Genomic DNA, 27420 nt, shown 5'->3' with positions numbered 1-27420 from the left:
GATTTTACGCATTTATCTATTCGATATTATACACACACACACACACACACACACACACACACACACACACACACAACAATAGATACTGATAATGATCAGTTAACTAATACTGGCAAAATTACTGGATGCATTCAATGTTTAATTTTTAGAGGAATAAGAAACACATTTTTGAATTAAGGGATTGAACCGACCAGTCAATCTCCAATGCTAGTCCACACCAGCAAGACATTGCAGACTACTAATAGAAATAGCAAAATAAATGGATTAGCATATTGTATTAAGCTGGCCTAAAATAGTTTTTCTTTTCTTTTTTTTCTTTTTTTCTTTTTTATTTAATAGCCTTTTATGTACAAGTTATATGCATGGGTAACTTTACAGCATAAAATAGTTTTTCTTAAAGGAAATCCTTAGACTTCCTTAGAGAATCTTAGGGTTTTGAGGAAAACAGTTTGCAAAATGTTGTTTTAACAAACTGGGAACATCCTGCACGAAGTCTAAAGGGTCATCACTGAGTCTATAAAACATCTAATTAGAAATGCCAAGTAACCTAGATTCTTACTCCACATTTTTGTCTCTTCTTTTCTATTCTTACTGCTAATACTTCAGTTCTTGTTAACTATATTCATCAATCAACAAGCATCTAAATGTCTATTATGTGCCAGACACTGAGAATATACTGACAAAATTGTCAATGCTTTCATGGACTTTATATTCTATCAGGGAGAAAAGATATGTATAAATAAGCATTACCTATCTGTTTATTTGCCTAATTTCCATTGAAACTATTTTTCTCTCTCCTTTCCTTGACCCTATTCCAGTCCAGTCCTTTCCATTTCGTGATGCTATTTCCTATCTCTTTTGATCATTGAAAGAAACAGCATAGTTTAAATTACATTTTTAAACAGTAAAAATTCAGACATCTCAAAACAAATGAGACATCAGTACACAATGACTAATCACTAGTACTCATTTTTAAAGCAGATAAAGTGTTTAAAAAATACTTTTGGAAAAAAACAATCGGAACAATGAAAAGTGCCTGCTGAAAAGATTCAAATTCATTGTTGTAATGGGCTGAAGCTCTTAAAGTTTCTTAAAGAGCTGACATATATTGCAGGCTACAAATTTTATTTGGGCTGTGGCAATTCTTTGTACCACATCTACTGAATAGCCGAATCAGATATTATATTTATATCTCCTGGATAAGAAGTAAGAGCTAGAATGATTGCATACAATTCATTCTGCTCAGTAGACTGAAAAGGAGTTCTGACTACTCTCTTTATAGGTAAGTCACGAGAGTATACAGAGCAAATCTTATGTTTGGATGCATCTCTAAAGAGAGGTTTTTTTTTTCTTTTAAGAGGAACTTTAGAAATCTTTTCTTCAAGAATCTATCGCCAATTATGTAATAGTCTGGTTATCTTTAATGGAGACCCATATGTAAAATTTGGAGCCGTGGCTAATAAAATTTGCCACTCTGGGATGGTCTCACAGCACACATTAATTTATGTATTGGTATAAAAAGTGTATATCTTGTCAGGTCTTGTCTCAGATAATTGTACTGCTCGCTTAATGGCGCCACAAGCACTGGGTAAGAAGTAAGGCTTTGTTCTGGTTGTGCTGGGAGGTTCACCCACTCTATCAGTCTCCTTGATGAAGGACTGTTGTGGGTGCCTCTTGTGTGGCAAAAACTGATATTTCCAAGGGTTTTTGAATGACTCTTTCAACCACATTGGATAAAGCCAGTTCAATTTCTCTCAAAGCCTCTTGAGCTTCTTTCGTAAGCTGGCATGGTGAATTTAAAGCACTGTCTCCCCTTAAAATATCGTATAACGGCTGCAACTGATAGGTAGTTAAGTCTAACATTGGTCGCATCCATTGGATATCTCCTATCAATTTCTGAAAATCATTCAATGTGTTTAGCTTCTCTGTTCTTAAGGACAGTTTTTGTACTATAAGCACCTTAGGGTATACTTCATATCCTAAATATTGAAAAGGAGCATGTCTTTGAATTTTTTCTGGAGCTATGTGCAATTTAGTGTTCCTATGGTCTTTTGTAGACATGCTTCTAACATTTGTTCCTCAGATGCACATCTCAATATATCATCCATATAATGTAATAACATAACTTTTAGAAATGCTTTCCTTACTGGAGTAAGAGCAGCAGCAACATACATTTGACACATAGTAGGGCTGTTTTTTATTCCATGTGGCAAAACTGTTCATTCATATCTTTTATAAGGTTCAGGTAAGTTAATGCTGGGCACTGAAAAGATAAATCTTTTCGTATCCATCCTTCTTATCCAGAGGGATAGAATAGAAACAATCCTAATTAAGAAACAAACCCAAAGAGGCCATTCTCTAGGCAATTGAGTAGGAGATGGAAGTCCAGGCTGAAGAGTTGCCATAGTTTCCATCTGTTCGTTTACCTTTCTTAAATCAGTCAACATCCTCCATTTTCTAGATTTCTTTTTTTTTACAACAAACACTGGGGAATTCCAAGGACTTAGAGAAGGTTGTAAGTATCCTTAGTCAAGTTGCTCCTGTACTATATCTAATAAGGCCTGAATTTTATTGCTACCTAAGGGCAACTGTTCTATCCACACTGGTGTATCAGTTTTGCATTGGATAGGAACAGGTGAAAGTGTTGGCAGGCCTTCAACTCTCTCCTTTCCTTTCCATACAGCAATTAGGGTTAAAAATGAGTACTTCGGTTTTTTAAGCAGAGCTGCTTAAGACTTAAGAACCCTGAATAGGACAATGATTAATAACTACTTCAAATGATAGATTATGATGATAAAGTAGCCTTTCCAAGTCTTGGTAGAGAGATAACAGTACAGAATAAGCTATGACATAATTATTCCAATAGAAATTTGTTTTGTTTGATGACAGTTTTGCTAGAAGGAAGAGTTTTTGTTTTTGAGGTGTTGTGTGTGTGTGTGTGTGTGTGTGTGTGTGTATAAAGAGTTGGGAGGGAGGTAGTAATAGTGAAAAAGAGTTCAAAGAAACTATTTAAAAAATTATAATTTAAAATGGTTTCTTTCTTCTTCTTTTTTTTTTTTTTGCTGAGGCAATTGGGATTAAGTGACTTGCCCAGGGTCACACAGCTGGATTAAGTGTCTGAGGTCAGATTTGAACTTGGGTCCTCCTGACTTCAGAGCGGGTGCTCTACCCACTACACCATCTAGCTGCCCCTAGAATTTTTTTTTAAATCCATTAGGAGACCAGAAGCTTGTTCCATAGAGGGATAATAATAAAGTAATGTAATGTTGGCAATATCACATTAAATTTAATCTACATGATAAGGAACAACTACATGCAACAGATTTACTGTTTCATGCATAATCACCATTTTCTGGTCTTGTTTTCATACTCATGTACATTGATGGTTTTCTACTTCATGTCAAGAAGCTATATAGATTTCACTGGTTCAAGGTTCCTTCCACTGATGAAGCACCTCTTTAATTGTCTTTGTTTCAGAGAAGTGAAGTGATTTGTCAAGTTACATGGCTATGTCAGAGGCAGAGTTTGAACTTAGATTTTCTTCCTGACTGGGTCTAGACTGTATCAATTATACCAGACTATGCTGCCTTTCCCATCCCCACTTCTGGCTTTCCACTCTAAATAAAGAAAACACAACCGTCTATTTCCATGGGCTTTCTGTATATATGCATAAGCACAATGAAGGTATTATGTATATTCTAACAACATTTCAAGTGTGACTGTTTAATCTTTTTCAAATGATTATGGAGTTTACTGAGAATGAAACACTTAACTATGTCCAAAGAAAGGTACTAAATACTAGGAATACAAAGGGAAAAGTAAGACAATCCCATTCTCAAGAAGTTCATGGAAGACATACATAGAATTTTTCTGTTACAAAACAGATGGAAAGATCCCATGTCGTACGTATACAATGACAAAGGAGATACAAAGTCTCATATTTATCAGTCATTTGCAGCAGTAAAAGCTTATCAATTTGGGGTGCAATTAGTATTATATCATCTATGAACAGGAATATTTCATACTAGGGAAATTTCTTTCCTATTTGGACTCTGTGTAGGATATCACTCGTGGCACTCTCAATGCCTTGGGTAAACATCTATTTCCCTGCTTTATCTCTTCTTCATATTTGTTTATATATCTTTGCTTCTAAGATTTTGCTGCTCTATTAAATTGTGAGTTCCTTGAGGGGAAGGAGAGATTTTGCCTTTCTTTTTATCTCCAATGCTCAGCACTTCATGAGTATTTAATATAAATACTTGTCAACAGCTTGACTTTATAATAATAATCACGATATTTCACCTATCACCTCTCAGATGCCCAAGAGACATCTTGTTTACTCTGATGAAGCAAATACTTTTTAAAGCAATAAGAATATCCATAACTTATACAGTGCTTTATGAGCTATGAAGTACTTTATATATCTTATTTGACTCTCATAATAAATAAGAAGTATGGGGTATTAAAGTGTTTTTCTCCATTTTACCAATAAAGAAATTGAGATTCAGGGTGACTTGGTGAAGGTGATATGGTTATAATATAGCAGAGATGGAACTAAAACCCAACTCTAAACCCAGTCCTTTTACCACTCTGCAAAAAGAGCTAATTAAATTTGGGGTTAATAGGAATACATGCACATAATAAAGAAATACTTGTTCACTACGCTCTTCGCTGATCAGATCACACTTAGAGTACTATCCCAGTTTTTTTAGGAAAGAGACAAAGTGAAATCTATTCAGAGGAAAGTAGATAGGAAGAACAATGATCTTAAAACCAAATCAGTTGAAATAAATAATACTGTTAAGTCTAAGGGGGAAATGTGATCACAGTTTTCAAACGTCTGAAGGTTTTCTCAATACTGGATGGTGACTTGAGTTTTCTTCATGTTTCACGTAGAAAATGAACCCTTGATATGTACAGCCTCATCCAACTCAAGTCAGTACCTGCCATTCACTGAACAAAATCAGTTTTTTTTCTCTTTTTCCTCTTTTTGCTTCCCTCTGGTGGGTCCATTATCTCTCTACTGGAATATTTAAAGGAGTACTATAATTCTCTTCAAAGTACAACTCAAATGCCAATTTCTCTGTGAAGTCTTCTCTGATATTCTGATTCCCCATCCAAAAATGGATCTTCCATCTCTGAATCTTTAGAAGTCTTTGTGTTTACCTTACAACTACTTACTGCTACTTGCTAGGTAGCTCCATCTGAATAATATGCTGTCATTTCCAATTCAACACATCCCAAAGGAAAACTCTTCATTTCAATCAAACATAGCACTATCTTTCAATAACTAAAATTAGAAACTTCAAACAATTTTGAATCTCTCCTCATATTTGCCTATTTGCCATCCCCTTTTATCTAATCAGTAGCCATATTCTCTTTCTTCTACTTAAAAAAAAAACCTTCTTTCTCCTATACTTTTCCTTTGGACTACAGCAACATCTTCATCCACAAATTCATCTCCCAAAATCTATTACACTATTGCCAAAGTAAACTCTAAAAGTTTTGATCATGTTCTGTGCCTCTCCTTTCCTTTTTCAAAAATTCTTCCTACTGTTTAGGAATCACATACAATTTCCTAATCTGGCTCTCAAGGCCCTCCACCATCTGGCTCCAAACTCTCTTTACAGACTTTACTTACTTACTTACCTTTCTTTCACATCTTTATGTTCTAGTCGAGCTCTGACTTTATTGTTGGAACCAAATGTGACTGATCCGTTTCCAAATACAGTATTCATTCTATTCACTATATAACCCAGCCTGAAAGGCCTGGCAGCAATACTGTAGTATGTCTCTGACTTTCCCATCATGCTCTGGGAAAGCTCATGATTAGAATAACTTAATTAACATACAAGATCCCATCAGCCTAGGTACTGTACTTCATAGAATATGGGTTATGAACTCCAAATTTAAGGAGCAGGCTGAGTCCAGACATGTAATTTTCACTCGACAATACTACTTTGGGCTTCTATGACTTTTCCAGGGACAGGCACTTTACAGTGGAGTAGATAGAGTGGACATGTGGATAATCCTGTTTGCCTCAGTTCTTCATCCATAAAAATGAGCCGGAGAAGGAAATGGCAAAACAACAACAACTCTTGTATCTTTACCAAGAAAACTCCAAATGGAGTCACAAAGAGTCAGACATAACAACAAACCAACTTTTCCACCATGCCCCCTCAACTGGATACCTTTTCCCATTTTGGAAGATTCCTTTGTTTTCTCCCATTATATAGTAAACTTCTTGAAGTCAGAAATTGTCTTTCTTTTTTGTATTTGGATCCCTGCAACTTGCTTTAGCACAGTACCTGGCACACGGAAAGTACAATAAATATTTATCTATTATTCTGATTGAAATATACTCTTTTTTATTCAGTGAAGTTCTAAATCTGGAGCTCTATCCTGATATCTTACATTTTATTCCAAAACAGACAACAATTAGGATCTAAGAAAGTGTCTGTTAGAATTTGGAAACATACAGCAGAAAGTGATTAAAATATCTTCTCTTTGAACTGGAGATTATGCTATTAGGTGTATACCTGAAGGAAGACAATGATAAAAAGCAATGCACCCACACACAAAAGAATACTTATAGCAACAAGGAACCAGAATAGATGCTCATGCATTAGGGAATGGCTAAACAAGTTGTAGTAATATAAATATAATGGAATGTTGCTGTGCTGTAAGAAATGATGACTAAATATAATGACTATTTAGAATAATGGGAAGATATGACCTGATGAAGACACAAAATAAAGTAAATAGAATCAAGAAAACAAGAGACAAGATCAAAGTAATCACGCTTGGATGCTATCAAATTATAATGGCCAAGTGTCACCTCAAAAAAGAGATGAAAAGGTACTTCCCTTCTTTGTAGAGAATAGAGGATTATAAGTATGGAACATTAAATATAATACCAAACTTCTTATGATGTGTAAAGTAAGTTGTACTAAATTGTTTTTCTTTTCTTTTCTTGTGTTATTAGGGATGATTAGGAATATCATAGGAAGCATAACAAAAGATGAAACTGCCTATGATGAAAAAGCTATGTCGTGTTTTTCATTATTGGGGTATTTGGTACTTTCTCAATTGTATGATTAGAATAAATGAATTTACACATTACTCCCTGAAGTTTTCTCCACCAAAAAAAAAAAAAAAAAAAAAAAAAAAAGTACTAAAGGAAATTATATAAAACTAAAATCTACGAGTACTATTTCTCATATTTGTTTCAATATCAATTAGCTAGGTGAATTGGGTTCACAAAATCCTAAGATTTAGAACACCTTCCCCAAATTCTTCATTCTACAGATAGGACTAACAAACCTAGAAAATAAGCCATCAGGTCGGGTCATGGAGCCAAGGAAGAGCTACGGTATGAAACCAGGTATTCAGAATCCAAATCAAATAGAGGCATAGTTCCTTCTATGATGCTTTGCTTTATTGTGTTTCAGAGATACTGTGGGGTTTGTTTTTATTTTTATTTTTGTTTTTGGTTTGGTTTGTGGCAATTCTGCACAAAACAAGTCTATTGGTATCATTTTCCCCATAGCACATACTCTAATTTTGTCTGTGTCACATTTTAATAATTCTCATGATATTTCAAATTTTTTCATTATTATTATGTTTGTTATGGTAATCAGTGATCTTTGATGTCATTACTGTAACTGTTTGGGGGCATCACAAACTGTGCCCATATAAATAAATGTTGTATGTGTTCTGACCACTTCGCTGACTGTTCACTCCTATCTCTCTCCCATTCCTTGAGGCTCTATTCCCTGAGACACAGCAATATTGAAGAATTATTAGTTGATAAACCCAGTTGATGAAGTAGCAGCAGGGTTTGAGGGGGCTGACTCCAATTTTCAAAGAAGTTATACTGTGTATAGAATGCTATGAAACAGTATCACATGCTGCAAAGAAATCTTTTGTGAAAGGAAGAGTCAATTTCTAAGGCAAATTTCCTTCTGTACTTTCTTGCTTTTAGAAATTGTTAAAATCACCCCAACCTTGATCAGTCAAGTAGCCCTCAACATCAAGGCAAGACCCTACACCAGCAAAAAGATTATGACTCATTGGAGGCTCAAATGATAGTTAACATTTTTTCTTTAGCAATAAAGTATTTTTAAAATAAGGTACGTAGGGGCAACTGAGTGGGGCGGGAAATAGAGCAATCAACCCTGGAGGAGTCAGAAATATCCGAATTCAAATCCAGTCTCAGAGCTTAATTTAGGGCAAATCATTTAATCCCAATTGCCTCACCTTTCAACCCAAAATATATTGTTATAGAGGGGGTTTTTTAGACATAATACCTATCACACACATTAGTAGACTAAAGAATAGTACACGATAACTTTTATATGTACTAAGAAACCTCAAATTCAAGTGACTCATTTTATTATTTTGGACCCGATGCACATAATCTCAGAGGTATTCCTGTACACTTTCCCCTACATCATACTCCTACTCAAGAGCAACATCATTTCTTTTCACATAGAGGAGAAATAACCCAGTAAATCCTAGTACTTAAGTAACCCAAAATTTTTAATTGTTTTTTATTTGGCAAACCAATAACCTAATTTTACAATAACTCTTCCATCAGCTGATAGATACAGAGAATTAGAAATTTTGACTATGTAATACTGAATGCAAACAGCTGATAGACATCCCATAAGGTGACTACTAATAGGAAAAGAAAGAAATGGATGATACTGGAGCATTTCAAATTTCAAATGATGCCTTTATCTGCATTAAATTCTTTTTAAAAATTCATTAAAGTCCTCTTCATCCAGTCTTTTGAATATTAGAATGAAGGAGCAAATTTACTAAATATTAATAGATATTTCAAATTGGCTATACTGTTATGGGCACATATGAACTATAATAAATACCTATATCCTTTCAAAAATTAAATTTATACATTAGTTCTCTTTCTGTCAATGGTTTTCATTTTTCCACTAAAGTCCTATATCCATATTTCATCATGGGATAAAGATAAGCCTGGTTTATTAAAGGATATAATTTTAAAATATAATCTGACTTTGGTATGTAGTAGGTCCTACCAAGTTGAAAGATTTCCAATACACACCTACCAACAGATTGTATATCTGCTCCCTGAGGACCACCAGAAGGTCAACCATCAAGTCACTAATGCTTTTAACTACAGCAGCTCTTGAACATTACCAACAAAGATATGGAATGTTAGTGATTTGTATCATTGGAGAGTGTTCCCCAGATTGATGAAATCATGGACAACTACGGTACTTAAGTCCAAGTTCTGGATTTAAGTCCATGGGAAATTACCTTCAAAACCTAGCTTCTGTACCCAGGGCTCTACTGCAGTTTGTGATCTAATAGGTGTTGAAATATTAGAACCAAAAGGGACTTTAAAAGTCATTTAGTCTGATGCAAAAATAAGGAGAGACCCCTCCATAGTATTCCTAAAATGATTCTCTTGAGATTCTCTTAGGAATGACCTCCTAATCAAATCCAGGAGCTCCTTCTTAGCTCTCATTCTCCCAGATCTCTTTGCAACTTCAGAAAAAAAATGTCCACCCCCAACTCCTTCCATATGGCTTCTTTTTATTTTTACTATTCTGAACACTTCTTACCCCTCTATCTCTGCCACAAAAATTTTTTTAACAAGTTCTTTTACCTGTTGCCGATAAAGATGGCCTTTCCCCAAAGGTTCAGTTCTTGGTTCTTTGGCTTTTTTTCTTTCTACACAGTTTCTTCTAGACACATCATCTATTGGTAACTAAGTTCAATTACTGCACACACCTCTACCCTCAATTACCAGTTGAAAATTTCCACTTAGCTGCTTGCTATTATTTCAAATTCAACACATCTAAAACTAAAGACATAATTTTCTACCTTTAAAATGGCTGTTCTTATTAATGGTAAACACCATTGTCCTAATTATTCAGACTCAAAACTTATTTTTTATTATTTCTTCATTACTATCTATCCTACCAAGTTAGGAAGATTCTTTCATTCTAGCATTTTTTGCATGTGTATCTAATATACATTTACTTCTATTTTCCTCTACTCATTATAAATAGTAAGGCCCTTATCAGACTACAACAGCTTCCAATTATTCTCCCTTCTTTTTATACTTTCCAATTCACTTTTACTCATTAGCTACCAATTAATCACTTTCCTTCTTTAAATTTTCAGTAGCTCCTTATTACTCTTAGGATAAAAGTCCAAAAATCCATTAGGAAAGAAGGAAACAAGCACTTATTATAAGTAATATTTGCTATGTTAGAATGTGCAAAAAATTTATGCTAAGCACTGAGGATACAATTAAAAAAAAAAAGTCTGACCTCAAGAAGCTTACATTTTAGTGGGGAAAAGATAAAATAAAAGGAAGAGCTAAGAGATAGAGGAGGAATGGATGGTAGATGAAGGTACCTCGAAAATCAGCCAAGGACGGAGAAAGGAAAACATGCTGGTCAATTCTTCCTTCACAAAATGGAAGCTACAGAGGTCACATGATTAATAAAAGAATCCATATCTGTACAATGGAGATAAAAATACTTCTGCTAATTCACCTAACTTATTGGATTGCAGTAAGTCTTGGATAAATATAGATTGTCATTTTTATTACCACTACTCAGTAAGCATTTAATTTTGTACTGTTGTGTGACATCTCATGTGCTTGATGTCCATGTTTAGATAGTAATAACTTTTCACATGTTCTTGCCTTGTCTCCCCAATTAGTTCATGAAATTTATCAATGTGAAAACCAATTTCCCAGATAGTGATTGCCATAAAAATAGTTTAAGGTCTACAACATAGTTTGAAGTCTAACTGGAAGATAAGACAAGAACATGTGGAACATTAAAACAGCAGCACAAACTAAATAGTTCACCTAGAGAAGCAGCGAACTTCTTTTATGCCCCAAGAAACCTCGAATGGTGCTTGTATACAATGGGCACTCAATAATATGTTCATTGTTAGGCAGCCCAAAATAGACACAATAAAGAGAAACAACTTTGACATGAAAATTAACTACTAGAATCATTATTAACTTTCAGTAGTAAAAGACTCTGAAAATATTTCTGAAATGCAAAATCAGCTAACGATGGAACAAGCCTCTGGAAAAGCTTGATTCCTTTAAAAAAAAGTTACCCAATTCTGAAAATTTCTGAGCAAGATCAAAGATCTGTTAGTAAATTTTGGCAAATCTAAATACATATTTATAACAGATAACTTCCTAGTAATTACATGCCAGAATATTGACACAAATGAATGAAATCTACAAATATATTATTAAACCCTTCATCAGGGATGATGGAAAATAGCTTTGATTTTTGATTCATTTTTTTTTTTCCCTACTCAGACTCTGATAGATACCAGTGAAAAGGCAGGTGACAAAAATGGACAATTCTGGAAGTTTATAATAGGCACCCAAATAATGTAAAGCTTAGCCTTACCATGTAATGTCAGAGAAACTGAGGCAAGATAGAGATTAGAGAGTTTTTAATATTTTATTTGGATTTCTGAGAGGGAGAGATTTTTCTGGAACCAAAGGATCCACTTTGGGACCAGGGCTGATGTCTCAAAGCATTAAGCAGCAGCAAGGAATGTGAGTTTCCAATGAAATATATATACATGGCTTCAAGATTAGGGTAGCAAGGCAGGGGGTGGAGTCTGAGCATTGGTAAATGGTGGGAATTTCCAAGGACAGACCATCAATCTGGTTCTGATAGGGTGGGGGGGTAGAACCAAAAATTCTTGATAATTTAGGATTAATTTAGGAGCCAGGAAGTCTGAACTTAGAGATAAAGGATGCCAATTAGGTATCTGAGATAGGACATCTGGAATTTTGTCTTTTGGAATGTCAGAGTGGCCAGCTACAGCCCTAATTAACTCAGTCCCTCAGTCAGGAAGGGGGGTTGCAACCAGGGGGATTGAATCAGAACAATTCAGGGAAACTGAGGCAGGACAATTAGAGGGAACTGTGGCATAACAACCAGAGCCTGAAAAGTATCTTAAAAACCATCACAGATATGGGAACATTAGAAACACTACTGAAATTTTCTTGTTCTCTTTAGAACCTTGATCTATTTAAACACCAACAGCTATTCAAAGAGTAAAAAAAAAAAAAAAAAAAATAGTGAATTGAAATTGATGTCATGCAATACTACCTAAACTAATCTATTTATTTAGCGCTATACCAATCAGACTTCCCAAAAACTATTTTGATGACCTAGAAAAAATAACAACAAAGTTCATATGGAAAAACAAAAGGCCAAGAATTTCAAGGGAATTAATGAAAAAAAAAAAATCAAATGAAGGTGGCCTAGCTGTACCAGATCTAAAATTATATTATAAGGCAGCGGTTACTAAAACTATCTGGTATTGGCTAAGAAATAGACTAGTTGATCAATGGAATAGGTTAGGTTCAAAGGACAAAACAGCCAATAACCTTAATTATCTAGTGTTTGACAAACCCAAAGACCCCAGTTTTTGGGATAAGAATGCATTATTTGACAAAAATTGCTGGGAAAATTGGAAATTAGTATGGCAGAAACTAGGCATTGACCCACACTTAACACCGTACACCAAGATAAGGTCAAAATGGGTTCATGATCTAGGCATAAAGAATGAGATCATAAATAAATTGGAAGAGCATAGGATAGTTAGTTTACCTCTCAGACCTGTGGAAGAGGAAGGAATTTATGACCAAAGAAGAACTAGAGATCACTCTGGACTACAAAATTGAAAATTTTGATTATATCAAATTGAAAAGTTTTTGTACAAACAAAACTAATGCAGACAAGATTAGAAGGGAAGCAATAAACTGGGAAAATATTTTTACAGTCAAAGGTTCTGATAAAGGCCTCATTTCCAAAATATATAGAGAATTAACTCTAATATAAGAAATCAAGCCATTCTCCAGTTGATAAATGGTCAAAGGATATGAACAGACAATTTTCAGATGATGAAATTAAAACTATTACTACTCATATGAAAGAGTGTTCCAAATCACTATTGATCAGAGAAATGCAAATTAAGACAACTCTGAGATACCACTATACACCTGTCAGATTGGCCAGAATGACAGGGAAAGATAATGCAGAATGTTTGCAGGGGATGTGGGAAAATGGGGACACTGATACATTGTTGGTGGAATTGTGAATACATCCAGCCATTCTGGAGAGCAATTTGGAACTATGCTCCAAAATCTATCAAACTGTGCATACCCTTTGATCCAGCAGTGTCTCTACTGGGCTTATACCCCAAAGAGATACTAAAAAAGGGAAAGGGACCTGTATGTGCCAAAATGTTTGTGGCAGCCCTGTTAAAAAAGGGAAGAAGCTGGAAAATGAATGGATGCCCATCAATTGGAGAATGGTTGAGTAAATTGTGGTATATGAATGTTATGGAATATTATTGTTCTATAAGAAATGACCAACAGGACGAATACAGAGAGGATTGGAGAGACTTGCATGAACGGATGCTGAGCGAAATGAGCAGAACCAGGAAATCATTATATACCTCAACAGCGATACTGTATGAGGATGTATTCTGATGGAAGTGGATTTCTTCAAAGACAAGATCCAACTGAGTTTCAATTGATCAAGGATGGACAGAAGCAGCTACACCCAAAGAAAGAACACTAGGAAATGAATGTAAGCTGCTTGCATTTTTGTTCTTCTTCCCAGGTTATTTATACCTTCTAAATCCAATTCTCCTTGAGCAACAAGAAAACTGTTTGATTCTGCACACATATATTATATCCAAGATGCACTGCAATCTATTTAACATGTATAGGACTGCTTACCATCTTTGGGGAGAGGGCGGAGGGAGGGAGGGGAAAACTCGGAACAGAAGTGAGTGCAAGGGATAATGTTGTAAAAAACTACCCTGGCATAGGTTCTGTCAATAAAAAGTTATTCAAAAATAAATAAATAAATGAGTGAATGAATGAATGAATGAATGAATAAATAAATACATACATATATACATACATAAATAAAAGAAGTTGATGTCATGGAAGCCTTTTCTTTATTTAGAGGGAAAAATTATTTTAATTTCTTTGTTGTAAATGAAATAAGGAGTGGTTATTTACCTCTATGTACCATATTTATGGATACCATATTTATGAAACAGGGTATAAATGCCCTTTAAAAAGAATCAACCCCCTAATATGTGTAGATGTCTTAGAAAGCTAAACTCTCAGAGAGCAGACATTTGTGAATACTATCTATGCTTTTTTAGAGCCTGACATTGTGGGTACCCAATAATTAGTGAACAGCAACAAATTATGAAATTTAAATAAGGCAATGAGTCATTAATGTTTTAATTACATCGAAGCAAAAAGGGCTGGTGATGTAAATTCTTCAGCAACACAAATGAGTTATTTTTAGGTAAAATTATGCTAAAGGAGCCAAAGGTGTCCCAAATCTTTTTAAGAAGGGCTAGTTTCCATTTCTTTGAGGTGAATGGAAGTAGGCTTGGCACTGTATTCATATTTCCATGAACTACAGAAAATGCTGACAGCTATAAGGAAGGATGAAATTTTATCTCTTAAGTCTTATTTACATACAATTCTTCTTGATGTGCTTTTAGGCCTAGCCAAACCAGTTTTTCTGACTGTTCCCAACACACAGCCTTCCATCTCCCCTCTCTCAACAGGTAATTTGTTAGGTACATACTTATATGTATGTTTTCTCCTGTGATGAAATGTAAAGTGAGGGTAGAAATAGTTTTGCTTTTGTTTTTGTATTTGGGTACTTAGAAATGGACCTGGCACACAGTAGGAGTTTAATAAATATTTGATTAAGTAATTAATTAGGCTGATGGTTTCAAGTTGGTCACTGACCTACTTGTCTTAAAGACTGACTAGTAGATCAAGATCAATTGATTGAATACTTGTTATGTATAGTAAGAGCAATCTGCTGATAGTACCACTTTTAAGGGGGAGGAGGGGAGAGGCATGTTTTCTCCATTTTTACCTAATGGCTAAGTATCTCTTTCCACTAACAATTCTGCTGACTTCCCTTGCTTTCAAGGCTCATTTCATAATTAGCAATCCACTTTCTTCTATATTGGCTTGAATGGTAGAAAGAATCTATCTATGTTATATACAAATAATTCTTTCTTTGACAGTAATCACTATAAAAGTGTTTTAAGTCTCATGCTGAATTCACAACTTTTTTTTTTAATGTTTCCTTTCTAGTAAGCATTTCTGTTCAAGAATCCAATTACTATCCTTCAGGTGGGGGGAGAGGGGGAAAGATGCACTCACAAGGGGGCTTGGGAGAGAAGGAAGTCCTGTAGAGGCTTAAAACAGACAAGAATTCCTGTCATCAATAAGTGAACTTTGAAAAATGTCTTAGTTATACAAGTTTGTTGAGGACCAGACTGATGATCTTTACAATCCAAAAGAACCCATCCTACATAACTTTAAATAACTGTTGATTACTGAGATATATCCAACTATATCAACAAAATCTAGGGAGTATTCCCAATTTTCGAAAGTGTCTTGCAACCGCATGTTATGAATACTAAATCAAATATTTTTACTACTTATCTATATCTACTACATAATTTTTATGGAGTTAGGCTGGATTTTAGCTACTTGGTATACTTTCACAAATGTTTATCTTGATTTTTATATGCAACTTTTCAGTTTCCACAAAATTATGAATAAGCCAAGTATTCTTCCTGGATGGTGCAGAGAAACCAAGTTTCTGTGATTTCTATGCAAACAGTTGCCTATTTAAAGTCCTTAGGGAGCTGAGAGGCAAAGAAAAGCAGAATGAAGGAGGGAAAGGGGAAGAACTCAAAGTCAAGATCAGACATGCAGATCTAAGGGAGAAATTGCATTCAACTGCTGGTGGGGAGAAGCTTATGACACCATGATTAACAATCTGATCAAAGCTGCTATGCTCACAGCTTGCTCAAACTAATATACAGATTCATGCAGTTCACTCATTTGCCTAATAATGCCCCTAATCCTAACTAGCATGTACATGGTGAGTAAGTCAAGTTGAAACCTAGCCAGCATTTAAAGAAAGACTGATTACAACTCAGCCTACACACACAATACCCTTCTGAACTACAATTTGCTGCACTGCAATTTCCAGTTTCATAAGCAGGAAAATTAAAGTTAATTTGAAGGGGGGAAAAATACCTAATAAGTAATTCCCATCACAATAAATATATAATATATACTTCATAGGAAGGGAAGTAGTACAACTAGAAATCTTATTTATATGTACTTACTGAGATTGTACCATTGTCTAGACCTATGGACAGTCTTCTTGTTTCCGGGTTAAAAGACATGCATGAACATGGAGCTGAAAAAAATGAACATGTTGATGATGTTAACAAATCTATGATTTTCATGGATTCTGGGGTGCCTAACTCTACAAGGGAATTTTTTTTTCATAAAAAAAGAAAAGAAAAATTTGACATTTTCCTAAAGTACAATTGATTCAGTCTCCAGTCACAACAAAACCAAACCAGTATCTTTGGCTAATGCAAATTCTATTCTTTTACTCTTTCAGTGAACTCTTAAAGCCAATGTTTCTCAACTTGGGGAAGTTCCAAGGAATCTGGGAAACTAGAACATGGCTTTTTCTCTCTGCTTTCTATCAACACTGTAAATAAACACTGTCCTCTTTCTCTTCTTGTTAAATTCTGCTCAATAGGATTATAACCATCTTTTAAGCCCTCTCATTACACTCCTTCTACCTGAATCCAGTCTTAACATAAATATATTTGGAATGAAAAAACAAAACAAAACAAGAGAGATATTGCTATACTTCCATGCCCTTAACAGTAAAGAAATCCAGATTTTATGCCTCATTCCTCCTAACATTTTTTTTCTGGAAATAGGAACAGTTAAGAAGCTGAAAGCAGAACTCAGGGTAGCTTGCTAAACAGTTTCAGAAATACAATGGAACAAAAGTTGCAATAACAGCAGTCAAGGCCCTAGGCCTTGGGAGGAAAAAAATGATTCTACATGGCTAGAGACTCTGTTTAGTACTAACTATACTCAACTGAGTATTAGGAAAATGGTCTATGCCCGAGTCCATAATAAAGTTGCAGTAAATCTGAATCTAATTATTTTTGCTGATAAAATATAGGTAAGTCAGCTACTGTTTACTATGCAACTAAACTATTTCTGATATACACACCTGTATATATATATATATATATATATATATATATATATATATGTGTGTGTGTGTGTGTATGTGTGTGTGTACTTACCTATCTTATTTGCTGTATCAGCAGTACTATCTACTTATTTACATCTGCCTCCTAGGATATTACAATTCTAATATTCCGAATATCTTCTAAGAATTATGTAATTTAAAGAAAGCACCATTATGATCAGAGCACCTCAGGAAATAGAGAGCAACAGCAACATCAAATAATACTTTTATTCCATTTCACAGATGATTTACATAAGCTTTCAGATTAAAAATTTGAGGAAATCCAGACTGAAATCCAAACCTAATCCTTAGCCTTATGGCATTTTCAACAAATTGCCTCAATTAGGTTTTCATTTTTTGGGAAAGCCACTGGAGTTAAGTGATTTGCCCATGGTTATAGTAAGAATTTGAGGCTGCATTTGAGCTCAGGTGTCCAGATTGCACCACCTAGCTGCCCCCAAGTTTTTCATTTTTACTCTACAAAGTGCTTCTAGTTCTTCAGTTAAGAGTTACTTCAGTCAAGAAACATGATCTTTTGAATGCTTTAATTGCTTTTTTTCCCCTGATTTTAGTCATCTGGTTATTGATTTATAATAAAGCTTACAGAAATACAGAAATTAAATACAAAAAAAAAAATTATTTAAACAAAAACTTAACAGGTCGATGCCCCTAGCAAAGTCAAGACATCTTATGAAACATTAATTATAACTGGATGACCACAGGCAATATGTTGAAAAGCTGAAGCAATATTTCAAGTAAGCATCTTTGTCCTACAAATTATGTTGAAATAATTTGAACATATTTTATTTGCTGATATAATTTCAACATAAACTCGCATTTGCATATTTTGTAATTTTACTACACATATGCAAACTCTCCAGACCCATTAATACTCTAGAAGATAGAGGTTACTCCTCTAAGTTGATTCCCACAGCTATAAGACTAGTGGAAGTAAGTCTTTTTTTCCCCATGGTGCACAGAGCAGTGCCTAGGCTCAACACACTCTGTCCCCACCCCCATAACACTACAATCTCTTAACATCTCTGCTTATAAAGGAGATGAAGCCCCTCCTGTCTGAGGTAGTTTCTTTATGAGACAACTGTTTTGTATTGGTTAACCAATGTGAAGAAAGAGTGTTGAAGATGGAAGGGTTTTTTGGCCCTCAGGAAGGTCCTGCTCTTTTTCCTGCCTTCTGCCTCTCCAACCCCCAGCACACAAGTGTTCTGATGGCACTGAATGTCTCCTTTCCCTGAGGGTCTTCTGGTCAACAGCTAAAATACCTCTGGGAGATCCTGAATCAATAAGAGGTGGATATCCAGACAGAAGTCTGCTCCATGGAGTATAACAGAAATCATTCTCAGGTGGACCCTTGGTTTTGAAAGCTGGCTTATTCTAGGAGCAGAATCATTGCAAAGTTACTATTGCTTTAGGGTCTTTGACAAGGGCATGCTGGCTACAGAGAGCCTATTCTAGTACCAGTCAGGCCCAGGAAAGTCCAACTTTCTTCATCTTAAGCAAAATATTAAGCGAATTTTTGCTAAAATGACAAAAATCTATCCTGGTACTACTGCCTTATGTCCTCTACTTCTTTTACTACTGACACATCATATAGCAGTGGAGGCTGGAAGCCCTGAATTCAAATTGAACCTCAGACATTTAATAGGAAGTCACTTAATCTCTGTCTTCTCAACTGTAAAATGCTGATAATAATAGCACCTACTTCCCAGGGTTGTTGTGAGATAATATTTGTTAAAAATACTTACCACAGTGCCTGGCACATAGTAAATACTAGGTGACCAGTGCCCTCATACTGCTTTATTGTCCTCCAATGTGAAAGCCCAACCAACCATGATTTTTTTAAGTCAATATAAGGGTCCCTGAAAAATTGAAGATTCATTTATATCCATCCCATACCCAGTAGATAAAGCTGAAAGAGCTGCCTGAAGATTAAAGAAATTAAATAATTTGCAACTTTTCACAAAAAGTATCAGAAGCATTATTTGAAACCATTTCTTGCCATCTTCTAGTCTAGTATTTATCTACTAGAAAGAAATTCATCTTACTCTGCCTTCTAAGGACAGACATAGAACTGGACCTATGACTCCACTGGCAACTCCGTTTACCAACATTCCCTTTACCAACACTCCCTTTATTGGTACTTTTTTCAGCTGGCACTTCTTTCAGGAAATGCCTAGAATGCTGAGAGGCTGACTGATTTGCCCAGGATCACAAGCCAGTATTCACTAGAAGCAGAATCTGAACAAGTGTTCCTTACTTTGAGGACATTTATCCTTTTTTCCAACAATAGTACCCTATTTCTGTGCACCAGCATCTCAAGAACCAGCTCCCTGATTTTCTAAAATAGAAGCTAGCTACAAATGTCATAGCTGATAGCAAATGACTTAAAGGGTTATTCTTCCTAGGTATTATATTTAGATTTAAACAGAAGTCTTTAGAGGTAGAATGTCTTGATTCATAGGATTGAGACAAATGATAGGAATTTCAGACACTTTGGGCAAGTCAGTGGGGATAATATTCCTAACAGACAAGTCAGACAATTAGAATTAGAGCTGCAGGAGTCTTAAAGATCATTCCGGTGAATAAACTGAGATTCAGAGAGCAATTCACCCAAACATCGCATGCATAATCCATGTCAGAACAAGGATCCTTTGATCCTGAGCCCTCTGCCATCCACACTAGATTACTTTTGGCTCCCATCCCATATTGCCCCACCAATGCTCCTAACACCTGTTTTAGCACCATTGGGAGGCATGTCATGTAGGTTACAATCTGATAGTGACAATAAGATGAGGTTCATCCGTCCTCCTCCCAGTGACTGGCTCAGAATCCTGACTCCTCCCTCATGCTACCCCATTTCCATATCAATCTCTGGCCATGTACTGTCATTTCTATCTAGCTAACATCTCTCTTCTGATAGGACCAGCCTGAAGTGGATCCTCATCCTCTCAACAAAAAAGGCTTCTCTGTCTCAAGCCCTTCCCTCCACTCAGTCTTCCTGAAAGCATTTCTATTACCCCTCTATCCAATTTAAATCCACTGGTTTATTACTGAGGATGAAATCCTCTGATGGGCTTTTAAAGCCCTTCTAGTCTTCTCCTATCTCTTTCTCCTCCGCCTACTCTTTTAGTGATTTTGACTTCCTTGCAATTCCATGAACAAGACATTTTCTCTGGCTATCCCCAACATGTGGCATATGGCTTCCTCATCTTCTTGCTTTCTGGTTTCCTTCAAATCCGAGTTGAAATCCTTCTATAAGAAGCCTTTCCTGAGCACCTTTAATGCTAGTGTTCTCCCTCTGTTGATTAGCTCCGATTTATCTTTGTGTATACATTTTTTGGTCCGCTTTTTTGTTCTTCTCTCTCCTGCTGGACTGGGAGCTCCTTGAGAGCCTTTTTTTATATCCCTGGTACTTAGCAGTGGCTGTCTGGTATACTGGAGGTACTTATTAATGTTGTTTGTTCTTTGTTCTCCAAGAGGATAATAACATAGGGGAGATGATGCTAGGACATGCAAGTGGCTTGGATTTAGGTGTGGGAGGGCTGTGTAAGGTATTCTGGCTCATTTTCTCCTTCAGAGACATCTGGGTGCAGTGGGCAAATATAGAATAGCAGGACGATGGGAGATGGCCCTCAGGTACTAGCTGAATGATTAGAAGGTGAACAGCAAATGAATAGTATATAGTGAAGAGTGGACTGTGTTTTCACTACCTCAAACATTTGCACGGTCAATGTAGAAAAAAGAAATGAAGTAAATAAGGCACTGCTATCAGTATTTATTTTTACAGTTATTTACTGTCTAGAAATCCTTAGACTTCTATAACTTACAGAGCTACTTCTTGCTCTAATATTTAGAAAATGAGTAACAAAAGTTATCTCTGGAAACTAATCATGAGTGTGGGAAGCTATATGAAACCCACACTAGGAAGCCAAAATTCAGGCACACCAATTACCAAAGGGGCAAAAAAAAAAAAATTACCAAAGGGGCAAAAGTATTCTGGGAAGATGAGAGGAAGTGGCAGAGATGATGATCATTTAGCAAGGTGGATCCCTTAGCTAGAAAATCTCACTACAGATTTAGCAAAGTGATCTTACTAGAGCTACATGTAACTGCCACTCCAAAGTTTAAAAGATGGCATTTCATGAGTAATTAAGAACTCTGCCAAAGAGGTTGGTGAAGGTAAGAATTTATAATAAAATAATTATCCACACTGAGACTTTAAAATGTAAAAGAAAATTCCTACTCTGCCCTCTTAATACTGACTTCCACAAAAGAGTTTGGACATAGTATGTGACTGGAAAATATGAAATTGGAATGTGATTGCTGGATTTCTCCTGGCTTCCAAAATATCAAATTCTAGCTATGTGTTCCATCTGGAAGGAAAAGAACAAGATGAGAAAATCTAGAAGTATCCCTCAATCTTAAATTGTTAATCACACTGGGAAAATGTGTTCATCCATAAAGTTGCACAATACTGAGTCTATGTCAGTCCTGCAGTTGCAGTGCAATTGGCTATGCTTTAAAACCCTGGAGTTTACGCTTTTCTCTAACTTTACCTGAGCTCTTTGACCAACATATTGAAAAACTTTCCAGACTCTTGAGGAAATAGGGGTTAACAACATAAGAAGTTATTTTCTGTGCTAGCTGAATACAGATTTGTTATCTCGCCACCTTTCTCAGTCAGAGTGATGAGAGTAGCAAGAATTGAATTTGGCAGAGGTTCAGGAGAATGAGATAATGAAAAGTATAAAAGAAGGAATAGGAATTTGAACAAGGCTGTGGGGAATGGGTAACAGAAAATGCTCTGGAGCAGCGGTACTCTGAGTGCCAATGGGCTGTCAAAGTTCCATTTCTGAAAATTTAACACATTGCATAAAATTAAGTGATCCCACAACTCCAATGGAGTCTTTTGCAACTGAGTGCGGGTACTAAGCCCTAAAATTTAATGAAGGTTGAAATAAGGAAAACTCACTGCAATGTAATTACCCTAATGAACATGTAATTCAGAAAGGGAAAAATCTGAGGAGATGTAAGGCAGGGACAATGATGAATTGAAAGGCAGAACACATCCAACGGAAAGTCAATAATATCAAGTCAACAGATCACAGGGGGACTAGCTGTTTGTAGCTGGCTTATATTTTAAAGGCACTTTTCAAAGAATTGTTTTTTCCATGGGTACTTCAAGGGACTCTCCTCTCACCTAGAATACTTCCCACACTCAAAGTACCTGACAATATATTTTCAACACACCTTGATTGAGCCTGAGAGTAAAAGGGGAAAAATCCTAATTTATACTAGTTATATAGACAATTCTTTCATTTTAAGACTAATTTATTTTGCCTTTCCTGACCCACTGAATTGCAAATAGATAAGCAGAAGTTTCATGTGCGGTAAGACAGTTGGTTTAAATCCTATCTGGTGGCTTTACAATATTAAAAGCCATATTTGGCAAGAAGAATTGATCTTCCTTGTGAAATGTTTTGGTTGAAATTTTAAAACTTAAACATCAGTATTTAAAAGGCCAAAAATACCTGAGATTTAAAAGGTTCATCCTGCTGAAGTTAAGTGTTAGGGTGCTATGATACAGGATGATGCTTGCATCCTGAAAAGGGTAATAACCTCCCTGGAATAAGCACTTAACTCCCAGACTTTTATTTCACTCACAACAGCTTGTCAAGGGAACTCAGGCTGGAAGCATAGAGCCCACTATTTACCTTATTAAACATGCCTATGTTTAGCATTTAAATTGCCAGGAAGTAATAAAAAGTCTTTCATCTACATTCAATATATCATGCAGTGTTCTGAAATTCTGAATCTTCTTTTGTTTTAATTCAGACTCACTGTCAGCAGGGAGTTCTAAATTATTTGAAATGTAAATCACAAAAACCTAACACCTACCTAAGGATTTTAAAGTATACTTAAAGTGATTCTTAAAAAAAAAAAAAAAAAAAAAAAAGACTATATATGTTAAGAGTATTAAAAAGCAAATTTTTCCTGATTTGGCAATGATTTCATACTTATTTGGGGAAAGGTATTTATTCAGTGACTGTCCATGCTATCTCTTACTTCCCTCTATGTATCCTTCCCCTCCTTTGCCGCTGATGGTTGATTAGCTATGATACTGCTAAAATAAAAAACTGCTTGACTTAAATAATGAAAGAAAGACTAGCCAAGTTCTCACACAGGATAGCATAATAAATAACACCTGTATCAAATAAAGGAGAAACTCTATGGAGTAATAATATTACAATGCCAATAACTAAAGATCCACTTAAAATTTTATTTGAGTCTTCTTTTAACAAAACAAATAATTCCAAATGACTTGCAGGTATTCTCCAGACTGGAGAGACTCCCCACAGTTATGTAGAGATCTATTAATAGCAATGGCCCCAAACCCCCGTGACTTCCTTGTAAATAATTGAAAAGTCACTTCTCTGATTAGAGTGGGAGCCTTTAAGAAGGCTGCATTTTTTGATAGGCAGCTTCATCAACCTATGAGATACAGTGCTTGTGAGAAAGTACACACAAACATAAACCGCTTGAAGCCCTATAGTATAACTATTTTAGGATTTGTGGTTATTAACACCAATCTATGAGAAACTATGCTGCTAAGTCACTGAATGACCTTATTTGAGTGTAAATGACAAAAGAGGCACAAAAACAATAAGGCAAGAAATTCAAAGTTGTCTTAACACTCACCAAATCTTATGGAGAGCCATGATGAGGCAGATGAGAACAAACATTTAAAGACTTCAACATCTAGCTCACATATGCACCACTACTGGCTGATACAAGTATAAGAAAGCCTTCTATCAGAATTACAGATGCCATTTTGAAAGACACAGGAACAGTCTTCGATTAAGAGAATGCAGTTACCAAAAGAGGTTTGGATGACAGCAAGATTGGCAACATATACATATATAAAAGCTAGACTTCTTGCCTTTGAAGTATATTGTAACTGAGAAGTTCAAAGACCATATATGGGGCCACGTTTTGATTAACGAACACTCAGCTAACATTTTCTGACCAGTGCCTGGTTAGCTTGCCAAAGAAGGGTAGCAGAACTAAACAAGTAAAAATTCAGCATTCATGACCATCCTGGAAGACTACTGCAGATGCTCTGTTCTGAAGACCTCATTAACACCAAAACTATGGTGAAACCATAAGTTTCCTCCTTTTCGTAAAGGAGGAAAAGCTCTGTGTAACGATTCAAAAACTAGATTACATGCAAACAGCATGACAGCCAAAAGTCTGGGATTTCTACTAGACAGCATACTACTGGTGTGCATGAATCTCACTTCATTGAACCAACCTTCTTTGCCTCAGTTATCTGCAAAAATTGTCAAATAAGTAAGATGGCTGAGAGAAGCAATACAGGTCAAGAATCATGGTGGTGTAGGCCAAGGTCCTAAGGACAGAAAATGGAGTTGTGCTGCACAGAGAACCAAGTCACAGTGTTACTCAATGTATGTTGTTCTATGGATGATGACAAGAACTTTACAGTTAGTAAGAAACAAGCTTTAACCACTATTATTATTATTAAAATAGCTGGCATTTATATAGCACCTACTATGTGCTAGGGAAAGTGCTAAGCACTTTACAAACATCTCATTTAATCTTCACAATAATCTTGGGAGGTAAGTATTGTTATTATCATGTTGTCAAAAGTAATCATTCTAATCTTCAACATCCTCAATTGGAGTAGTTGGTCATATGGTGATATGTCCATTGTGAAGGGGTATCTGTCCAAAGCCCTGAATGAAACAAATAGAACAATTATTTATAATAATTCTGTGCCAGTGTCAGCAATGATAATGACATGCACTATTATATGTTAAGAAATGAAGTACTTCACTCTATTTAAGTAATATATTGAGGATACTGAACCCTAAAGTTTGATGAAGTTGTATTCCTATAATATTTTCACAAAATTCAGGTCATTTTACATATTAGGAAACAAGATGGAGAAATTAAGTGACCTGTCCATCAAGTCAGCAGCCAAAGTGAAAATCAGTAATTCTAGTTTCTGAATTCTCAGGCTTAAGGACTCTATTCGCCAAATCTCCTTGGATCTTCTAATCTTCTATATAGTCCTCACCTTTATCTTCTCTTTCTTCCCTGAAAAGCAATTAGAAAAGGGGGAAAAGACCCATAGTTGTAGTTATGTGTGGGTATATTTAAAATACAAGCAGAGGCCCCATTTATGCCTGCTTCTGATAATGTCTTTGTATCATCTAATCAGGTCTAGTGCTGTGCAGAAACATACATAAGCACATAGGATACAAAGCAAGTTCTACAATCAAGTTCCAAGTGAAAGGCCCAGAACTAAATAGACCCTATGATTTTCTAACCATCATACCCCCACTCATTTAGTTGACGCTTTCTTAAACCTCTTAGTGACTACCACGCATAGTATTAGACAAAGAAAAGGAGGGGTGAAATTTCAAGCTTAAGCATGATCCTGGGGAGCAGCAGATGTTTGAGGTTACAGGGGGTTTTTCTTTGTGGCCAAAGTATTAGTAAGGAGTTCCGAGTCCTCCCTGCCGGAATAACATGTTTCTCCACAGGTGTTAGGGATGGATCACCTTGTTTGCCTAAACTGCAAACACAGTATCAGTCACCCATGTCAGCAATAAGGAAAACCACACTTCCATATATTTTGGCTCAGTGGCTTGGTGCAAACGGATTTGTAGAAAGCCTGAAACCAGTGCTTCCATAGGCAATCCACATCAAAGCTGCCTAAATGTCTTTAGTCAGGTCCCAGTCTAGTTCTCAGTTCCATTCACTCTTTGGAATTTTGGTCTAGTCTATTGGGGGAGGGGCAGAGTCCTAGGAAAGAAAGCCAAATAGCTCAGTGGATTCAAGGGCATGGGACCAGGGAAAGTTGAACTCAAATCCACTCTCAGGCCCTTGTGGGATCTGTGACTCTGAGCCAGACACTTAACTCTTCTGACCTCAGTTTCTTCAAATGTAAAAGAGAACTAATACTACTACTAACCAACGTAGGGTCACCGTGAGGATCAAATAAAGAAATACTTGTAATGCACTGGCACATAATGGGTGCTTAATAAATATTTGTGTCCTTGCAGTCAGCTAATAATCAGTAAGTCATTAAGCATTTATTAAGCACTAATAATGTAAAAAGATGCAAAAGACAATTTTTGTCCTCAAAAATCACTGATATAAGGACCTCCTGGTAAGACAACTATCTCCACCAATGATGATCTGTAACTATTGTACAATGTATGGTCTTTGTTTAGGTAAAGTTAAAGGACTTGCCCAGGGTCATACCACCAGGATACATGAGAGGCAGGACTCTGGGGCCAATTCTCTACTCATTTTGCCACTCTGCCTTCACAGATATTTAGGAAAACACTAAACTTTCCTTAAAATCAGAGTTGGGAAAAGATATGACAGCCAGGAGGACTAGAACTTTCCCCTGACACCAGGATTCTTTAACACTGACTATCAGCTTAAGACCAAAAGGAAGATGACAGACCCATGACAGAGTTCCTTTCTTTTCCAAATGCCTAAGACCCAAAAGCAAAAAAGCAGATGCTAACCAAAAGATGTAGATTGAGATTGAGAACTTCAAGCAGAGTTTGCCTTTTGACCACCATTTGTCTGTCTGTTCTCTCTTTGCTCTCTTGCTACCTCTCTCCCATCCTTCCCTCCCTCTCTTTCTTCCTACCACCTTAGCTTATTCTTATTTATGAATCTCTTCTGTGACCCCAAACCCCAGAAACTCATACCACTGCCTTTTCTTTCTCTGCTCCCTGTTCCCCTCTCCTGCTCTTTCAAATTTTCAAATCCTATAAAATATCTAGTCTACTACTTGAGTGATGACAAACACGAAATCTAAAAGACATTTTAAAGAACAAAAAAATACAAAAAATAAGCTAGTTTGGAAATATGTATGGAAAATATCTTTCTTGATTTCTTTTGTATTAAAGAATATCATTTCCCTATAGACTTACTCTTTATATTTGTATGTAACCATGTCTGTTACTTTTTTATACTAACCAGATATTATGACAGGAAAGGAGTGCCCCAAAAAGTCAAATGATAATACTTAGAATATGTTTCATATGGAAGGGTTACAAAGTTAATTATAGTAGAGTCATAAAATAACAAACTTCTCCCTATTTCTGACAATCAGAGGATAGTTTCTGACTGACTAGCTGGCAGGAAGCATTCTCTTTCCTTTCTGTGACAGTAAGACATTTCC

The 27420-nt window shown here is 35.9% G+C and overlaps 1 protein-coding gene across 2 annotated transcripts in view; it reads right to left on the bottom strand.

The window, feature by feature from the left end:
* WDFY2 (WD repeat and FYVE domain containing 2) overlaps positions 1-27420 on the bottom strand; it is a 145015-nt gene that overhangs the window by 50728 nt on the left and 66867 nt on the right. The window contains exon 3 of one of the 2 annotated variants that reach the window (XM_003764550.4): positions 16237-16310. The exons of the other annotated variant lie outside the window; for it this stretch is intronic. Coding sequence (XP_003764598.1) covers positions 16237-16310 — 74 coding nt within the window. The remainder of the gene's footprint in view (positions 1-16236; positions 16311-27420) is intronic. 2 annotated transcript variants of the gene reach the window in all.

This window comes from Sarcophilus harrisii, chromosome 3 (assembly GCF_902635505.1).
Source record: "Sarcophilus harrisii chromosome 3, mSarHar1.11, whole genome shotgun sequence".
Lineage (NCBI taxonomy): Eukaryota > Metazoa > Chordata > Mammalia > Dasyuromorphia > Dasyuridae > Sarcophilus > Sarcophilus harrisii.
The sequence above is the reverse complement of the archived record's forward strand: the minus strand, read 5'-3'. Positions and strand labels throughout refer to the sequence as shown.